This window comes from Thunnus maccoyii, chromosome 3 (assembly GCF_910596095.1).
Source record: "Thunnus maccoyii chromosome 3, fThuMac1.1, whole genome shotgun sequence".
Taxonomy (NCBI): Eukaryota; Metazoa; Chordata; class Actinopteri; order Scombriformes; family Scombridae; genus Thunnus; species Thunnus maccoyii.
The window spans coordinates 17957808-17976347 of record NC_056535.1 but is presented as its reverse complement, the minus strand read 5'-3'; the positions used below and the strand labels follow the sequence as shown (position 1 = coordinate 17976347).

General features: G+C 39.7%; 1 protein-coding gene across 1 annotated transcript in view; it reads left to right on the top strand.

The window, feature by feature from the left end:
* Positions 1 to 18540, top strand: part of LOC121889835 (voltage-dependent calcium channel subunit alpha-2/delta-3-like) — a 36652-nt gene that overhangs the window by 12665 nt on the left and 5447 nt on the right. Inside the window, exons 6-28 of the mRNA XM_042402052.1 lie at positions 714 to 876; positions 1462 to 1593; positions 3320 to 3380; positions 3477 to 3627; positions 3899 to 3973; positions 4085 to 4174; positions 6610 to 6723; positions 7779 to 7857; positions 9063 to 9196; positions 9693 to 9710; positions 11515 to 11586; positions 11686 to 11766; positions 11869 to 11943; positions 12872 to 12955; positions 13253 to 13324; positions 13439 to 13500; positions 13605 to 13672; positions 13818 to 13863; positions 13977 to 14074; positions 14255 to 14348; positions 17391 to 17486; positions 17609 to 17730; positions 18441 to 18518. Coding sequence (XP_042257986.1) covers positions 714 to 876; positions 1462 to 1593; positions 3320 to 3380; positions 3477 to 3627; positions 3899 to 3973; positions 4085 to 4174; positions 6610 to 6723; positions 7779 to 7857; positions 9063 to 9196; positions 9693 to 9710; positions 11515 to 11586; positions 11686 to 11766; positions 11869 to 11943; positions 12872 to 12955; positions 13253 to 13324; positions 13439 to 13500; positions 13605 to 13672; positions 13818 to 13863; positions 13977 to 14074; positions 14255 to 14348; positions 17391 to 17486; positions 17609 to 17730; positions 18441 to 18518 — 2065 coding nt within the window. The remainder of the gene's footprint in view (positions 1 to 713; positions 877 to 1461; positions 1594 to 3319; positions 3381 to 3476; positions 3628 to 3898; positions 3974 to 4084; positions 4175 to 6609; positions 6724 to 7778; positions 7858 to 9062; positions 9197 to 9692; positions 9711 to 11514; positions 11587 to 11685; positions 11767 to 11868; positions 11944 to 12871; positions 12956 to 13252; positions 13325 to 13438; positions 13501 to 13604; positions 13673 to 13817; positions 13864 to 13976; positions 14075 to 14254; positions 14349 to 17390; positions 17487 to 17608; positions 17731 to 18440; positions 18519 to 18540) is intronic.

The following is an 18540-nucleotide window of genomic DNA, read 5'->3' as shown; positions in this document are numbered from 1 at the left end:
ATAAATGTCAGACATTGATGAAAAATGTTTATTACCGTTTCCCAAAGCCCAAGGTGACATTTTCGTCTCGACCAACAGTTCATAAGCCAAAGATATTCAGTTTACTATCAATGAAGACTAAAGAAACCAGAAAATATTCACATTTATGAAGCTGGAAGCAGAGAATTTTAGTATTTTTTCTTAAAAAATGACTCAAAACAATTAATCGATTGTCAAAATGGTTGGCAATTCATTTTCTGTCGATTGACTTATCAATTAATTGACTATTCGTTGCAGGTCTAGCTCTGATTTAATGGTTTATGGAGCTCAGAGGACAGATGTAGACTAAACATGAGGTACTGTGGATTTACTAAATAATCTTGGGTTTGATTGTAGTGCAATTCCTTGAAGGGAAGAGCAGAACCTGCGTAAGGAAAATTTGTCAAACTCCTTAAAGGAATCATTCACTTTTTTTCAAATCTGTTTTAAAACAATACTCAAGTGCACATGTGAACACTGAAAGAGTTTTTGGTTGCTGTAATTGTTCCTGCTGTCCGTACTGGATTGCTACATGGCTTGTATGGAGAGGAGAAATAATTACTGCTTATATGAATACTGTAATTAAAGTTTGTTTTTTTAGTTAAATGAATAATGCAAATTACGTCTGCTCTCTAGCTAACATTTCTTGTACCTGCAATGTTCGTGACATTTGCCATATTCACTCTTTTCTTCAGTACGAGTACTTTAACGCGGTGCTGATCAATGAAGTGGACGATGAGGGCAATAACGTGGAGCTGGGAGGAGAGTTCCTCCTGGAGCCAAATGACCATTTCAACAACCTGTCAGTCAACGTCAGCCTCAGTGTGGTGCAGGTGCCCACCAACATGTACAACAAAGGTGAGAGCTCAGCCTGCGGGGGCCACACACAGCCAGAGGGCTGCAGGATTATGGCGAGTGTTATTTACCTACTGCAAGGTGATGAACGGGGAGGAGAGAGGGAGGGGGAAGAGTAAGTGGTGAAAGTAAGAAATGGTTGTTGAAGCTGAATCAGTGTCACAAGCTGAGAAAAGTGGAGTTAGGGGATCAATAGCAGTCCAGACATAAAGAGAAAGAAACCTCTCAAAGACCCCAGAAAGAGTGCAGAGAAGGGGGGGTGGGGAAGATTTTTCTTGTATGGTAGCAGTTGCTTCTTGTATCGTAACGGAGTGTGTCACCTCTCTGTGGCTGCTTTTGTGTGGCTGTAATGGACTCCCCATAACTCTCTGTTCATGGCACAAAGGGAGGCTGCTGCCAGTTGTCCAGCAGGAGGAGGGGAGGGGATGATTTAGTCACAGGCATTGTATCTCGTTCAGGGGGGTCAATAAGGGACAAAGGTCAAACATGCACTCGGTAGTGGTGAGCAGGATGATTACCATTACCACTGTTTAATTTACGTCTCTTTTTCTCTTCCTTCCTCTTCCTACATCCTTCACATCTCCTTAGATCCTGACATAGTGAATGGGGTTTACTGGTCCGAGGCCCTGAATAAAGTATTTGTAGATAATTTTGAAAGGGATCCAACGCTCATCTGGCAGTACTTTGGGAGCGCAAAAGGTTTCTTCAGGCAGTACCCCGGTGAGTATTGTAACTCTGGTAGTTTCTCTTCCTATTTCTAAATCTGTCCATTAGTGTGTGTGTGTGTCTCTCTGTGGGAAAGAAAGGGTTGTCTCAAGGGAGCTGTCAGCCGTCAGTGCAGGGAAAAAATCCAGATCATAACAAATGATATAGAATTACTAAAAGGGTAATTTGGCTAATGTTGTAATTTTACAGACCATCAGAGAGGATGCATATATACAGACTGTAATTAATCAGCATTTGCTGGTGTGGGTCTACAGCCTCGCTGAGAACGAGTCCACAGCTGCTGGATCCAGCCAAAGTTATCAGACCGTTACGTTGATGTGAAACAGGCAGTCGGCTCACTGCAGTGCTGGAGTGAAGCCATGGAGATGAGATACAACTGATGATATTGTAAAACAGATATGGCCTCTGTATGTTTAATGTATTAGGAGAAATTCATAAAGGAAAGATAGGCCACTATATATAGTTTTTATGTTTTCACTCCACTTTAGTAATCATTTCCTGGCAGTTAACAGTAAGACTTTACTGTATATTATTATATAGGAAGGCATAACTTCATTCCATTTTCTTCTTGTTGTCAATAAATCCTTTGAAAAGACCAACAACACAATCTCGGAACCTGTTGGCTATCATCTGACAATGATTTAGCTTGATCTAACTCGAGAAGCGAGAATGGAGTTGGAGTTGAGTGACGACGTCTACGACCAGATTGTTCACAAGTAGCCAGTTTACACTCAGTTAAGAGTTTAAAACCAAAGAAACATCAATACTTTTTGTAGGTGTTTTAGGTCCAGACAACATTTCAACCAATGTGTTCTTTCGCTCCCCACACAGACTGTTTACCTACGTGCAACCAAAGCATGTTCCTGTAGAAATTGCTGAAACAGAAACCAGAACACTTCTTATCCCAAAAGGTTGGTGTTAGATTGGATGGGCCGGAGGGATGATTTGCGAAACTCACGAGATTTGTACACTAACCTTAACCTAACCCTAACCCTAACTGCACTTGCGAGAGTTTGTCCCCCTGGCCCATCCAAGCTGGCATTTACTGATCCCAAAATCTTGCAGATATCCTATGCAGATATCTGTTTATATTACCAACAGCATGCCTGTGGCCGTCAGCCCAAAGCTCATTCATACCTACTGAAGACGTAAATCTTTAAAAAAGGATCACAAATACGAATATCCTTTAATTTTTTAAAAAGGCTAAATAATTTCACAACACAGCTGGGCGCTGTAGTTTTTCAGGAGCAAATAGTGTGTTTGTTGAACACTATTTTCAGCCACTGATTTATACACATTTGGTGAGTATTTCTGGCAGCAGAACAGTGAATGTGGGACTGACTCAAGATAAACTACAGCAGCTGTGTTCATGGTAATGAAGGAACATATCACCTAGTGCAACAATGTTGCTCATTTATGTGATTTTAACAGTCTTTGGACATCGATGGAGGTCTGTGGCACAGAGGAATAACTCCAGTATACAGCAGTACTGATGACCCACTGTGATTTAAAATGCCTACCCTTTATACATTATCGTCTACTACCGATGTCTTCTCTGAGAGATGAAGAGAGTATACTGTACCTTAATAATAGCAGACCCACGTCATTGTCATATTTCAGATATCCTGTGTCAGTGTGCTTGTGTTTGTCTGCTGTCACACTTTGCCGTTTTCTGTCTCTTTTCAGTATATGTTGTTTTACTTTCTGATCTTTTCCACAGGAGTGAAGTGGCATCCGGATGAACATGGGGTTATCGGCTTTGATTGCAGAAACAGGAAGTGGTGAGCATCTAAATACCTGTCATCTTTTGTTTTGTTCCTCCCTCGTTACTGCAACACCCAAGGATTCAAAGAGTGTAATTTAACTCCATATCACAGGTACATCCAGGCAGCGACATCGCCTAAGGATGTTGTTATCTTAGTTGATGTTAGTGGAAGTATGAAGGGACTGAGGCTGACCATTGCCAGACAGACTGTCTCCTCCATATTAGACACACTTGGAGATGACGACTTCTTCAACATCATTGCAGTAGGTTTCAGCTCAACCAAAATGTCACCTTTTCTCAGTCTGTATTTATACATGTTTGTGTCCTTTCTCATTATGTTATTACATTCTTCTAAATATTATTATATTCGTATTATGTGAATCTCTCCATTTATCTGTAATCTTAGTCCTTTGCTATCTGAAATCTTGAATAATTTGTACTAAGGAGTGTTATGTATTTTACATAACTGTAAGTCAGTCTTGCAATGAAAACAAACAATGTTTTTCTATCAAAATGTTATTTGTCTTTCTGCAGTATAATCAGGAAATTCACTATGTGGAGCCTTGTTTGAATGGCACGCTGGTCCGGGCAGACAGAGCCAATAAAGACGTGAGTCCTGATCAGACTGACATGTAATGAATATATGTGGATCGTATCAAATTCAATATGTGTGATTAATGTTTAAAACCGTTCTTTTCCACTTTCTCCGTTATCTGTCAGCATTTCCGTGAACATCTGGACAAGCTGTTTGCCAAAGGGATCGGGCTGCTGGGGGAAGCTCTGAACGAGGCGTTCACAATCCTGAATGATGTAAGTTCCAGCACAGTAAACCTCGTTACATCCACCTGCTCTGTATCTGTGACCGACTGTCAGTTTAATGGGGATGCTGTTCACACATAAATCGTTACAGTCTATATTCCACTGAAATATTGTATCACAAAGCAGATCAACTCATTTCTTATTGACTGGCTGCTGATAATGTGACAATGCTGTTAAGTATTCATGAGTTTTCACAAAATGATTCATTTATTGATTGATTCATTTGGCAGAAAGTGATGAATTTGTGCGCGTGCCAAGCTTTCACAAATGTACTTTGTCATTTAATTCGAGGGCTCCACTTGACCAGAACATTAGTAAAACTTTCATTTTACAAGCCACATTTGTTTTCACTGACAGAGTGTTCAAGTACGACACTCTGTATGTTCTCAGCTAATCATAAAAAGTAGCACACTCTAGTCAAATACATTTGAGTGCTTGGGAGGTGTGTCGCCTGTCGAAACGCTCCAGCGCTATCCCCGTTCCGCCCTCCAAACACAGACACATCTATTCTGAAGCGTGATTAATGGCTCTAATTAATGTCAATGATTAATAACGTGGCTGATTGGAACACAAAGCAGATAAGGCCAGGAGCCATGCTGCACTCCTTTTATCTCCCTGTTTTCAGGCGAGCTTTGGCTACGCCGCTCAAGCTGAGGGAGCGCAGCTTTTACCTCTGCATTTGTCAGATTAATTAAAGCTCTCTGCAATGAATATGGTAATCCGGTAGCCAGTAGCCCTCTGCTGAAATTCATTGTTGCTGTCCAGTGAAAGACGTTAGACTACAGTCTATCATAACCTTGATCAAAAGGAAACTCACCTCATGTGAAGAGCACTGCACCGTTTTTGCATCCAGTCCTGGTCAGCTGAGTGAAAGTGGAGGTGTGAACTGAAAATGCACAGTTAGAACAGAATAATGCGAAAGAAACATAAAACAGCAAGCATGTAATAAAATATTTTACCATTGCAAAATATATAATCATTCCCTTTTTTAGATGATTTTTTTCTTTGGAAACGAGAACATTAATTTGTCTCTCAAGTAACGGGCTTGATATTGATTAGATTTTATCAGCAGCAATTCCTTAATGATCCTGTTATTGATCACGTCTTTTCTCATTAACATTTATATTTAGAAATAATTATTTACTTATGCATGGTATACAATAATACAAATGCCCAGAAGCAAAAAAGTGCTGAGCATCTTAAATATAAACTTTAAACACTCCACTTATTTCTCTGGACATCCTCCCTCTCTCTGACAACACTGACGATAGAAACTGCTCTGGTCTATTTCATTATGAACAAAAAATGAACATTTGTGCTACATTCAGTTGTTTGTTTTATGGTAAATTGTGTGATTACCTTACTTCAGACTTATTCAGAGATTCATAGTTCCTATTCATTCTACTGCTAAGTGAATATGTAGATTATACTTACACTGAAAACATTTTCCAAAGTAGACGTTATTGACAGATAGTCTAGTTAATGCCATACAATTTGCATAGTCATGTGAGCATACCTGCATTACCGTTTGTCTCTACTGTAACCTAACTTTACTATTTGAATTTGGAGTTTAATCCTTTATCTGTCATCTTCTTACTGCCTGCTCTGCGGAGCTGTCTCTGTTTGCTGTGCCTTAAAGTCAAGACCCTCACAGTCACCACAGACTGAGTTGCCTCAGACACAAATCAATCACAAACTGCTGCTTTAGTTTGAGATGAAAGACACATGATGCACTGTTCCCAATGACAAACATGGGACTCCATAGTAGGAAAAATAAAACCAATTATGTTTTGATTTGATCTGGTTGTGTCTGGCACCTTTGTAACACATTAAAATATGTTAAATGATCAGCGTTTTGAGCTAATGCCTGCTGAGCCTTACTTTACTGACTCTAAAGGCTTTTTTTTTTATTATGATCCAACTACTGAGACTTGTTTTCGTTGTTATAAAATTCCTCCAGAATAAAGAGACTTTGTTGAGAGGACAGGACACACCAACATTGTTTATACACTGGTGGTAATATTTCTATTTTTAACATATTTGTGCATAAGCAGGTGTGTCTGTGAGTTTTGAAGGCCTCCTGGTGCTCAGCCTGTAGGGTTGAAGAGCAGTGGTGCTTGGCAGTTTTTAGTCTGTGATTGTGTCACCACACTCTCTTGTTTGTCTCCACATTCACTCTGTTACAGGTCAATAAGCCACTTAATTACTGCCATGCATCTTCTGCATCAGAATTAAGAGTACTACGCTCCTCTGGTTTATTTACAAAGCCATTATCTGTATTTTATTGACTGATGGCTTAATCATCACCTTCATATACAGTGAAACAGAGATTGTTGGCTCTGTTTACACCACAGATATAATTTGGGGTTTTGTAATTTATTATTATTTATTATTTATATTTTCATTTGTTTTCTGTCTTCCTGCAGTTTAATCAGACTGGTCATGGCAGTTTGTGCAGCCAGGCCATAATGCTCGTGACGGACGGAGCAACTGAAATGTATGACAACGTTTTTGAGAAGCACAATTGGCCAGAAAGAAAGGTGAGTCTTTCCCTCTCTCCTTTCTGCTCCACCTGGTATCTAATTCTGAACATTATACATGTCCTTTTTCTGAATTTTCTGCTTGCACCGCACTTTTTTTCCATCTTGGATAGATGTACATGTTAATACTATATGGCAGGTGGAGCTCCTGTCTTGACGTTTTGGGGAATTGGTTTCGTACTTCATTACCACTCATAACTCTGTAATGTAAAATCCACATCAATATGATGTTTTTCAATGTGTTGAGGCATTACAGAGCAATATTTCCCCCATGAGAAATGAAACATGAGAAATCAACCACTTTCAAGGGCAGCACATGTGCAAGCGGCTCAATCTAAAAGGCTCTGGTCCCCCCACTGCTGTGCTCTCCCTACACTTTTTTCCTGAACCCAACTTTGGGTTTAAAATCTTTTGTTAGGTTCCCTTTGTATGACCTAAATGCAACTGAAATGAAATAGACTGCTGTGCCATTCACAGAGCAATAAAAACAACAGCTCAGGGGCTTTTGTTCAGTCCTATCAAGCATATGTGTGTGGGCAGTGTTTGGCAGGGTACAGGGCAGTGTTTGGCTGGGTGCCCCATCCCCCCTTCATACACCCTCAGGGCCGCTATATGGCAGCCATTCAGTGTTTTCTATATGCTTTATGCTTAGCAAAGCATCTGGAGCCAATGAGCCATGCAGGTTTGGCAAAGAGTCACACAGCGTTCTTTAAAAGGACAGTCAGTACAACATGCCCTCATGCCCAACCCCCCAACAAAAGAAAATTATTTGAATATAACTGCATAAAGTGCTATCTAAAGAAAAAAGACAACTTTCGTTGAAAAACAGGCAAAGGTAAGCTGGAAAAAATGTAAAGAATGAACATAAAGAAGTGAACAGACAGCTAAGCACTAAGTGTTTCCTCGTGAGGATGCAAAAACATGCAGCTACGTCTTGTTCCAAAGCAGATAGAATCAGGACAGGAAGATGAAGCACTAAGGAGACACATCACTCTGCATGTTTTTTTAATCCTTCCATCTTTGAAACTGTTGACATCTATTTGTCCTCTGCACAGGTGCGCATATTCCCTTACCTGATTGGACGAGAGTCTGCGTTTGCTGATAACCTCAAATGGATGGCTTGTGCCAACAAAGGTTTGGGACTTTTTGATAAACACTTTCCAAGACAGCTCCATATCAGTGAGTGTTGAACAGGCCTGATGTGGTGTTTCTGTACTCTAGTATGAGAAGTGGAGGATGTGTGGGTATTAGTGTGGTTTGGCCGTGTTATGTGTGTTTGTGTGTGTTCGTGCATGTGTGTGTATGTGTGCGGGATCAGATTCTTTCTGCCAAGAGGTAATGAAGTGGCACTTGGGGAGGGTCAGAGGTCAATCCACTCTAATCCCTCTTCCTGTCAGAGTGTCTCCCTCTCGGCTGCTCGCCACTGATGGCTCCCACGCGTCAACGCTCCGGATGAGTGCCCTCTTGAAGGGAAAGTCACAGTCAGGAAAACAGATCACGGAGGGATTGTGGAGGGACAAGCCCCAAACCTCCCTCCCTATGCAGACCCCCACTGTGAAATAACCTTACTTGTCTGATATGAGACATTGTCAGCAACAGCTGGAGCTGACACCAAGTCAAATGGCTCCTGTGTCACTCTGGACTGAACCACTGGAGACCTGTTTCCAGAGTGGTTTTAGTACAGTCCAGTAATGTCAGGGACGTTGGTTGTCGTTGAAAGTAACTAAAAAGTTATTCAAAGTTACAGTTACTACTGTAGGCTACTTAGGCACAGTCTTGAGGTACTTGTACTCAAGTATTTCCATTTTATGCCACTTTATACTTCTAGTGCACCACATATCAGAGGGAAATATTGTAATTTTATTTGACAGCTATAATTACTGGTTACGTTGCAGATGAAGATTTCATTATGTCATATATTTAACCACTTTTGATGCTTAACTACATATTGCTAACAATGCTTAAGTGCTTTAATTTAGGTTTTGAAAGCACAGCACACTAGCTGGTGAACATGGTGTAGCATTGGGGGAGACCTAAACAGAGCTAAAAAGAAAATGAATATCAGACTGACATTTGCTAGGTGGGCAGAAACACTTTCACTCCAAATGAATGCTAATGTTGCTCTGTATCTGCTGGATGTGTAAATACTGTTTGCTAACATGTTTGCCCAAACAATGTAAGATGAAAATATGTTTACTGCCCCCAGGTGGCCAAAAAATAAACTAATGCAGATCTCAGATAACTCAAATACATGCAGGACTTCATATTTTGTTCATATTATGTTGTTCCTGCACACATTTTCTAAATAATTTTGGGTTCGTGTGTGTGTTTTATTGCAGGTTATTTTAGTCAGATTTCCACTTTAGCAGACGTTCAGGAGAATGTAATGAGGTATCTTCACGTCATGAGCCGCCCAAAGGTTATCGACCACGAACACGACACAGTGTGGACTGAAGCTTATGTGGACAGTGCTGTAAGTGTGTCACAGTGCTCTACTTATTAGTTTGAAACAGTGTGATGACTTCCTGTGAGTCTTAATCTTTTAAGTTATTGGTCCATATATGTGTTTTGTATGTGTGATTGCATGCTTCTGTGTATCTGTTGGGTGCATCAGTATGTACAGTGCAGTAACATGTTTTCTACAGCAAGTGGACAAAATAATAGGAACATCTTATAGTATAATGCAAGCCAGTAATTGCCCTGCTTTAAATACTACCTTTGTGAAGCATATAATGTTCACTGCATCACATTATTATATTATACGTATTATACGTTATTTTGTCCATCTATGTACAGTAAGTGTGCACATTTGTGTGTCTGCTGTCTTGTCATTAGTCTTCACGCTGCTGGAATGATTCGTCATTATGAGCTTCATTAATCTGCATGGATTACTCCCGATGTACATCTGTGTCCACAGTCAGTGCAGAATGTGCAGAGTTTCAATCTTTCTGTTTCCTCTTTCTCAACAGCTTTCCCAGGCACATAAGGTAAACATCTACATGTGATCAGATCTCTTTGCGCTCTCAGGTAGACTTAAACGTTGTTAAAACAATTAATTTGTCGTGTCATTATAAAAGAATCAGCCAGATGCCGTTGAGAGTAGTTCTGAACAAGGATCAGAAAGGAGCTCATAGGTAGAGTCATTTACAGTAGTACAATAAAAGTGACTTAGAGAGGTTAAATAGCTGCTTATACTTTTCAACATTATGCTGTAGTATTTCTTAGGAAGCCTAAAGTTCCCTTTGATGGTGCAGCAAAGAAGCATTTATTGTACTTCTTTTCACAATGGAGACGATGAGCATACACACACACACACACACACACACACACACATATACGTACACACGCAGAAGGGTTGGGAGATTGTCCTCTGGAGTGTGTGCTCTTGTATCTCAGCCTCAGACACACCATTCATCATTCTGTGGATCATTGCATTTTATCTCCTAAAGCCCATAATAAAACTGACATTGGAGGGGAGACCAAGAAAGAGAAAGAGGGAGAGAGAGAGAGGAGGGGGGAGGAGGAGGGGGGGAGGTAGTTAGGTGTTCGAAGGTTTACCTGTGTGTGTGTGTGTGTGTGTGTGTGTGTGTGTGTGTGTGTGTGTGTGTGTGTAGTCTGAAGCAGTTTCTGCCAAATTGTGTGTTGGGATGAATGTAAGGACCCACCATTCTTCATTTTGTCAAGCTATCTAGTACAACCTGCAGTTCGCAGCCCGTTTGCTTCATATGCATGCACGTGCACAAATGAACATCAAGCCCCCACCACCACCACACACACACACACACACACACACACACACACACACACACACACCCAAGCACACACACAAGCACACAAACATGGAGGCATGCAGGCACACTCAGCTGTGTGGACTCATGAGGTGAGGGAATAGCAGACCTACTTTAATGGCACTCATGTGCTAAATTATGTCAGCCTTCATCCTACTGAACTTACCTCATCTCCTCCTCTGAGCGCCACATGAGCCTCACATGGTTCAGGCTTAACAACAAAAAAACTGTGATTCTGCAGGACTTCATTTGGATGCTGCATTTAAACATTTTGGGCAAGGAATAGATGCTATATCTCTATATCAAATCTATGTATTTCTAGATCATATATATTTTGTGATATTGTTATGTGTTCTCAACCTAATTTTGTAGTTTTGGCTTTGTTTCTGCCAAGTCATGAAGCTGTTATCAATAACTCACACTCAACTATTTTATACAGAAATTTTAATTTAATTTAGTGTGAGTTAGGCCTCCTGCACTGGATGAAAAAAATCAATTATATCTCTTAATTCATTTATTAACTTTTCCACGGCTGCTGATCACATTTAATGTTGTTGCATAGTTCTAATTTATTCTTTTAACATAATCATTGTTATGTAGCAGTTGGAGTCATTTATGGACAAAACATTTAATCTTTTGAAACTCAATTTGTCTTAAAGTGTAAGTGTGTAACTGTGTTGGTTATTGTTCAGAATTCACAAGATGTACTGATGAGAAATGCTAAATAAACTTTTAACTCTGTAGGCAGGTTACAGACCTTTGAATCACACGTGTCTGAGTTGTTCAGTGATTAAAATGAATGAAACAAAATGATATGGCAATTTAGTCTGATTATCAGGCAAACGCAGATGTTTAAAGTTTGGATTAAATCATTTTTTCTATGTAGTGCTCTTGACAGGATGCTTACGCACCTGATTGGAGAACTTGTTGACACTCACTTGATGGGATTACTCAGCCAGAAGAGCAGCATTCATCAGTCAGAAATTCCTTTTTCTTTTTCCAGTTGAACGAAAAAGCAGGCCCGAGTCTGATGACGACAGTAGCCATGCCTGTCTTCAGCACAAAGAATGAAACGGTGAGTGACTGATTGACTGACTGACAGAGTGTGAGACACCTAATGAGTATTCCTGCAGTCATCTGAAGTTGTGTATGTGTTTTGAATCTTGTCATGCAGAAGAACCAGGGTATTCTGTTGGGAGTTGTAGGAACAGACATCCCTCTGCAGGAGTTGATGAAGCTCATCCCCAAACATATGGTACAATCAGCTGTCTTCTACTTTTGCAGAAATTAAATTAATATGCTGATATAAAAAAGGCTTTTTAAAAACTTCTACATGTGCCTCATTTTGTGTTTCTAGTTAGGGATCCATGGATACGTATTTGCCATCACAAACAATGGCTACATCCTGACACATCCGGACCTCAGGCCTTTGGTAACGCGGTTTCTTAACATCACTTTTACACATTTTACAGTCTCACAACATTCCCTGACTTTACCCTGTTTTTTCCTTTTTGTTTTGTCCATGCAATTGTGTACATAACCGAAATGATGAACTGAGAGACTCCGTTGACGAGGGCACACAGAGACAAATGTGTTATGTGGTTAGGAGGCTAAATGGGCTCGTATAGTCTGTAATCCCCACCTTTTCCTTTGATGTATGCATGCAGGGATAAAGGCCATTCATAGGGCTGGCTGGCCTGAGATTTCCCAGAGGTAACTTAACACTCACTGGCAGAGACCACAGCCGCTCGCCCTGGGACCAACTGGTTCCTCAGGAGCTATGGCTGTGCTAGTGGATCTGTGTGTGCCAGTGTTAGTGCTACTCCTCTCTGTGCAACCGTGTGTATGTTGGTCTGTGCTGGTTTCTTGTGAGTGTCTTTTTGTGGCTAAAATTGTGCTGTGGTTGTAGTCATTGACTAGTCGTTTTCTTGTGTACGACATTACGTAGCCGCATCCGTCATGTACAGTTTAATGCACTGATGTAGACTTATTTGAGCGTGGATTTCCTATCAATCATATTAATTATTTTCATTTTACCTGACAGTGTTCATTTCACAGATGATTTGTTAAATAATTAACCAGTAAAAGTGCTGTATCAGGACTTCATAAAACAAGAGCACACAGACAAGTCTTCCTTTTAACAGTGAATAACAAAAGATACATTAAAGTGACGTATTTCTAAATAGATTTTTTTTTCATGTTAATCTCATCTCTATTTGACAGTGTTGTGTCACATACAGATTTCACCGTTGGGTCAGGCTACATTCATTACATTAGAGTTTGGTTGAAGTTTTAGTCAAAATAAAAACTCATTATACAAAGGGGTTATTAAACCGTGTATACTGTGTTTCTTTGTGCAGTATCAGGAGGGTCAGAAGAGGAGAAAGCCAAACTACAGCAGCGTGGATCTCTCTGAGGTGGAGTGGGAGGACAAAGATGATATCGTACGTGTTAAACTCATAAAAATGAATATTATAGCGACAAAAATCTTGTAAAAAATGTCTTCAGTGTGTGCAAAATGTAACACTAAATGTATTTTAGATGCAATATTGTGTAACTGCAACGCAATTCCTTTATTTCACATTGTGACCAGACTAGTGGTTCTATATTATTTTAAATGAATCCATATATTCATGAAGGTATGATTGCTCTGTTTTCAGTATCACATTTAAATGGTAATCACAATGACCCATTCTCGACCTGTCTGCTCTACATGCGTCTATGTGCGTTTTATCTTTCAGCTCCGCAACGCTATGGTGAACAGGAAGACAGGAACTTTCTCTATGGAGGTGAAGAAGACAGTGGATAAAGGGGTGAGGCTGCAGATAAAGATGTTTAGTGTCTCTCTATCAGATGAGAGTTGTTCTCGCTGTCGTTTCTAGACCGAAGGAATAAATCTCATCTGCGTTGTTTGTTTGTTCTTTTAGAGGCGTGTCTTGAAGATGCACAATGACTATTACTACACTGACATCAAAGGAACTCCATTCAGGTGTGTGTTATTACACTCCTAAATGACTTCCTGTAGGTTTATGTCTGGGTTCTAGTGAAACGTTGATGACTCAGGTTGATTCTGTCCTCTGTTCTTGTCTCCAGTGTCGGAGTTGCTCTCTCTAGAGGCCATGGCAAATACTTCTTCAGAGGGAATGTATCAGTCGAAGCAGGTATATCACTCCAACTCTATTGTATTAACAAAACTGAATACAGTAAGATGCATAACAATCTGACCTGCTTGTTTGAAGGAGCTCTTATTGTATCAGTCTATCCCGGCTTGGCATTGCTGAAGCGTTACTGACTTGTGTTTTTCAGGGCTCCGTGATCTGGAACAGCCAGATGTCGCCCTGGCAGATGAATGGTAATGCTGGGGTTATGGAAGTGGGCATTCATGCGTTATATAGGTTATCCCTCTGTGTTCATCGGGGATGTTGAGGCCTGTGATGTAACAGTGTGTCTCTGTTTGGACCACAGGACGTACTGCAACATAGAGGAGGAGCACGAGCATCGTCACCTGACCCAGATTCAAGCCATCAAGCTCTTCATGACAGGCCGTAGACCGCACCTCAAATGTAAGAGACACCTGAGTCAGACTTAAATATATTAGCCTTCATGGTGCCTGTATTATCTGTGTAGAAAATTTGATCAAGTTCTAATTATTTCATGAAGTGTAAACATGAGATTATTATAAATGAGTTGGATGTTTTGGATAATCAGGTCTTCAATTAAAACTGCTGTTGTATATTCTGCAGGTGACAGAGAGCTGATCCAGGAGGTGTTATTTGATGCAGTGGTCACTGCTCCACTGGAGGCCTACTGGACTGGACTGGCCCTCAACAAGTCAGAGTAAGCTCTTTTTTTCAAACACTTTCTAGGTGTTTTTCAAGTCTGCAGTTATGAGTTGAGTGTTAGTAAGCTGTTGAATAAAGGTCATGAGTTTCCCACATTGTAAGTCATCTGCAATTATAGGTAACACTTTCCTTTAAGTATTTACAAGCAGTGTACAAACAGTTAATTAAATTGCTTATAGTACTTGCACACTACAATGTAATTGTCAGAAGATATAAGTGCTTATTAATGAAAGCAATATAACTCTTCCTGTGGCCACCATAAGTGCAGGCTGGTGTATAAACAGATGATGAATGAAAATATAGTAAAATACAGTTGTAATAACATGATATTTTATATTATTACATTATCTCATGTCTTCATAGGAAAAGTTATAATTGTTGACATATACTGTACAGTAATAAACATTTTAAAATATTATATCTGTTCACGACAACATTACAGTGTGTTATAAACTATTTTTTAAATGTACCTAAATACTAAATAGGGGAGCTTAAAAAGTGTTACCCAGTTTTAAATATAAGTAAATCATTAAAGGGGGCTCACAATGACCCATCAAGTCTGCATTTGTAAATGTTAATAAGTCATACTGGTGAAGAACAAACCACAGACAAATATATATTTCACAATCACAATGTATTTTAAAATTTGTTTTTGTTTACGGCTTATTACCCATCATTCTAATATTCTATATTCTACCCATATTCTAATCTGAAAAGAGCTGTTAGAGTTTAAAATGAAGACTGTGGAAGTTACGTACAGTATATTGACCAGGAATGTGGAAATGCTCTTAGTATAAACAGTATATGCAATGTGGCCAGGGCCCAAAGTAATTTCTTCAAATAGCTTATTTTGGTCCACAACACTGTCAAACCCGCCCAAATGAATAATATGATATTATGAATAAATAAGAGGCAAGTGAGTGTGAGAAGATGAAACATCATGCAGTCTCCCTTCACTCTTTTAATATGATACATTAAGGCCTCCTCACACTAGATCGACTGCATCAAGAACTTTCCTCTCAGGACATTTAACACATTTCAGTTTAATCAACAGCAGATCTGAGATTTGTCGGAGAAATAAACCACCTGCAAGAATACATTTATAAATTTCCTACAACATACATTTAAAAGAAAAAAATAAATTACATGTGGCATTGTGTAATTGTGTGTAATCAGCATCCACAAACTTTTTTTTTTTTTGTATAGCACTTATTAAAGCACAGTTACAACGTGTTTCACATATAGGATAAAAGACACACATACAAATACAAGTATATGTACATACACACATACATACACCATACATACATACATACATACATACATACATACATACATACATACATACATACATACATATAAGCCTGATACATAGACATGAAATAAGCACATGACCAAGATAATCAAAACTAAAAGTGAACAGAGAGTAATTATAAAAACGCTAACTTATAGAAATGAGCCACTTAAAACAAACCACAGATTCAGCAGATCTGCTGGGATGGGGGAAGGCTGTTCCAAAGTTTAGGAGCAACAACCGTAAAAGCACGGTCACCTCTGGTTTTAAAATAGGAACGAGGAACAGATAAAAGGCTTCGCTCAGATGATCGGAGTGCTTTGCAGGGACCAGGCCATGCAGGGCCTTGTATGTAATTAGTAAAATTTTAAAGTCAATTCTATATTTACTGGAAGCCAAAGAAAGGAGGCAAGAATTGGGGTGATGTGGGACTGACGACTAGTTTTTGTTAAAAGCCTTGTGGGTGCATTTTGCACTAATTGAAGACGAGCTAGAGAGGTAGATTAACTAGACTAGATTAACATTTCTTATATATTTAGTGCAAGAGGATATACAAATTTGTGAAATCATTCTAATTAACCCTCAGAGACCTGCAGGGGCGTCTGCGGCCCCGGCCGACATCTTTCAGAGGCTGTAGCAGGATCAATTTTAAAGCTAGTGAAGATACTGATATCATATGAAACTAGAAGTCCTAAGGCATCCATTGGTACCAACCGTGTCATGTTGGCTTGTCAGGAAGGCAGATAAATAACACTCCAAATTTAAGCTAAATTTTGACGAGGGAAAAACTGGTATGGTTATTTTCAAAGGGGTCCCTTGACCTCTCACCTCAAGATATCTGAATGAAAATGGGTTCTATGGGTACCCACGGGTCTCCCCTATGCAAACATGCCAATTTTATGCTAATCCAACACAGTTTTTGGCAAAAACCATGTAGCTCACTATGGGTTTTAGGAGACACTCAAGTTATGGAATTGAAGCTAACATGACACAAACAAATATCTGGTTTTTGAGCAGCTATTTGAAAGAGGCAACAGCAAGGGTAATTGTCATGGAAGTGTGATGAAGTGATATAAGTATATTATTACATTATTGGCTCCAGTTATTATATTTTTTTATGATTTTTTTAAACCCAGTTAATAAAGTAATAACTTATTACATTATGCGCAAAAAGTTATTACGTCATTGGTTTAGAAATTTTATTACATTATGGGTAAGTTATTACATTATCAACCTATATTACATGAAGAATGGAAAAATTATTACGTTAGTGGCAGTTATTACATTAATGGTAGTTATTACATTATTGGCTGCTACAAGGACTGAGTAATGCAAGTGAAGAGGGAGTTACAGTACTCTAAGCGGGGAAAGATTAAGGTATGTGCTAGAAGTTCCATATTTTAGCTGATTGTACAGGTTTGGTTTTTGCAATATTTCTCAACTGAAAGAAACAAGACTGAATGAGCTTAGTAATATGAGGTTCAAAGTTCAAATGCTGGTCAAAAAGGATACAAAGATTCTTAGATGTGGTCTTGATGTTGCTAGCAAGGGGGCCGATATAGTGACTGACCTCCTTAGTAAAACAGTCAGGGCTGATCACAATCACCTCAGTTTTGAAAGAATTGAGATGGAGGAAATTTTGAGACATCTGATATTTGTAACAGAATCTAGGCAGAAGGTTAATAAAGGATGTAAAGATGTGTTTGTGTGGCAAATGGTCACTGCTCTGCATTATACAAACAGGAACTCAGACAAAGGAGTGGAGATTGCCTTTCTGGGAACACGCACAGGCCTGTCAAGAACCAACCTGTTTGTAGCTCCCGATCAGCTCTCTAATAAGTGAGTGCCGCTGCTCAACATTTCTCTAATCATTACTTAAAGCACGAGGCGCGGCCGTGATTATGCTTGATGAATCTAATCCTTTGCTCCTCACCTTGGCTTTGTTCTGTGCGCTTCCTCAGAGATTTCCTGACAGCGGAGGACAAGGAGGGTGTGTTTAATGCTGATCACTTTCCTCTGTGGTACAAGAGAGCGGCAGAGCAGGTCCCTGGCACATTTGTCTACTCCATCCCCTTCAGTACAGGTATGCAGAACAAAATCAGAGAAAGTAGCTCAAGTGCAGCACAAAAGAAAAGCTCCCTGAGCCCAGGAAAAACTAAACTGAACATGAGTTTATCAGCCTATTGCTGCTAAATTATCTGCATCTTGCATAATACAAGTCCATTTCAACATAGGCCTACTTGTCTTTTTCCAGAGCAGCATTATGTGAAGCACCTTTTTGGGAATTCATCTGATTCCCTTACTCATTCAGCATTTTAACATCTAAATCAGTCTTTTTCTATGTCCCTCTCTCTATTATGGATTATGGTTTTAACTGGTTTTCCACTGATAGGATGTGCAGCACAGCTCGCCTCCCTCGTGGCCGTCTGCAGTTAATGTGGCCCACATTCTGTCTGCTAGCCGAAGGGAGGATGGAGAATTCAGCTTCACTCTCACGACATTTACCACCTTTTCTCTGTTAATGATGACTGCATCCACTCAGGCTTTGCCATCATAACCTGAAATGTCCCATCACAGCACCCATTTCAGAATTATTAGAGTCATCTGGATGTAGAAAAAGCTCTGACTGGACACCATTACTGTAAAGTAATGGACTGGTACTGCATTTTCTTTTGAGTTGGCCAATTGAGGCAGCTTGGTAAAGGGCGCCATCTAGTGAGCAGAAAATGTACTTTTCCTCACATGAATGAATCTGACAAATGAGCTAGAGTTTATTCTGCTTTTCCCCTCTAGCATTAGAAAATAAGAGTGTGGTTTTGGCCAGCACAGCAATTCAACTCCTTGATGACAGAAAATCTCCAATTGTTGCAGGTAACAACTTCTAAACCCTCTT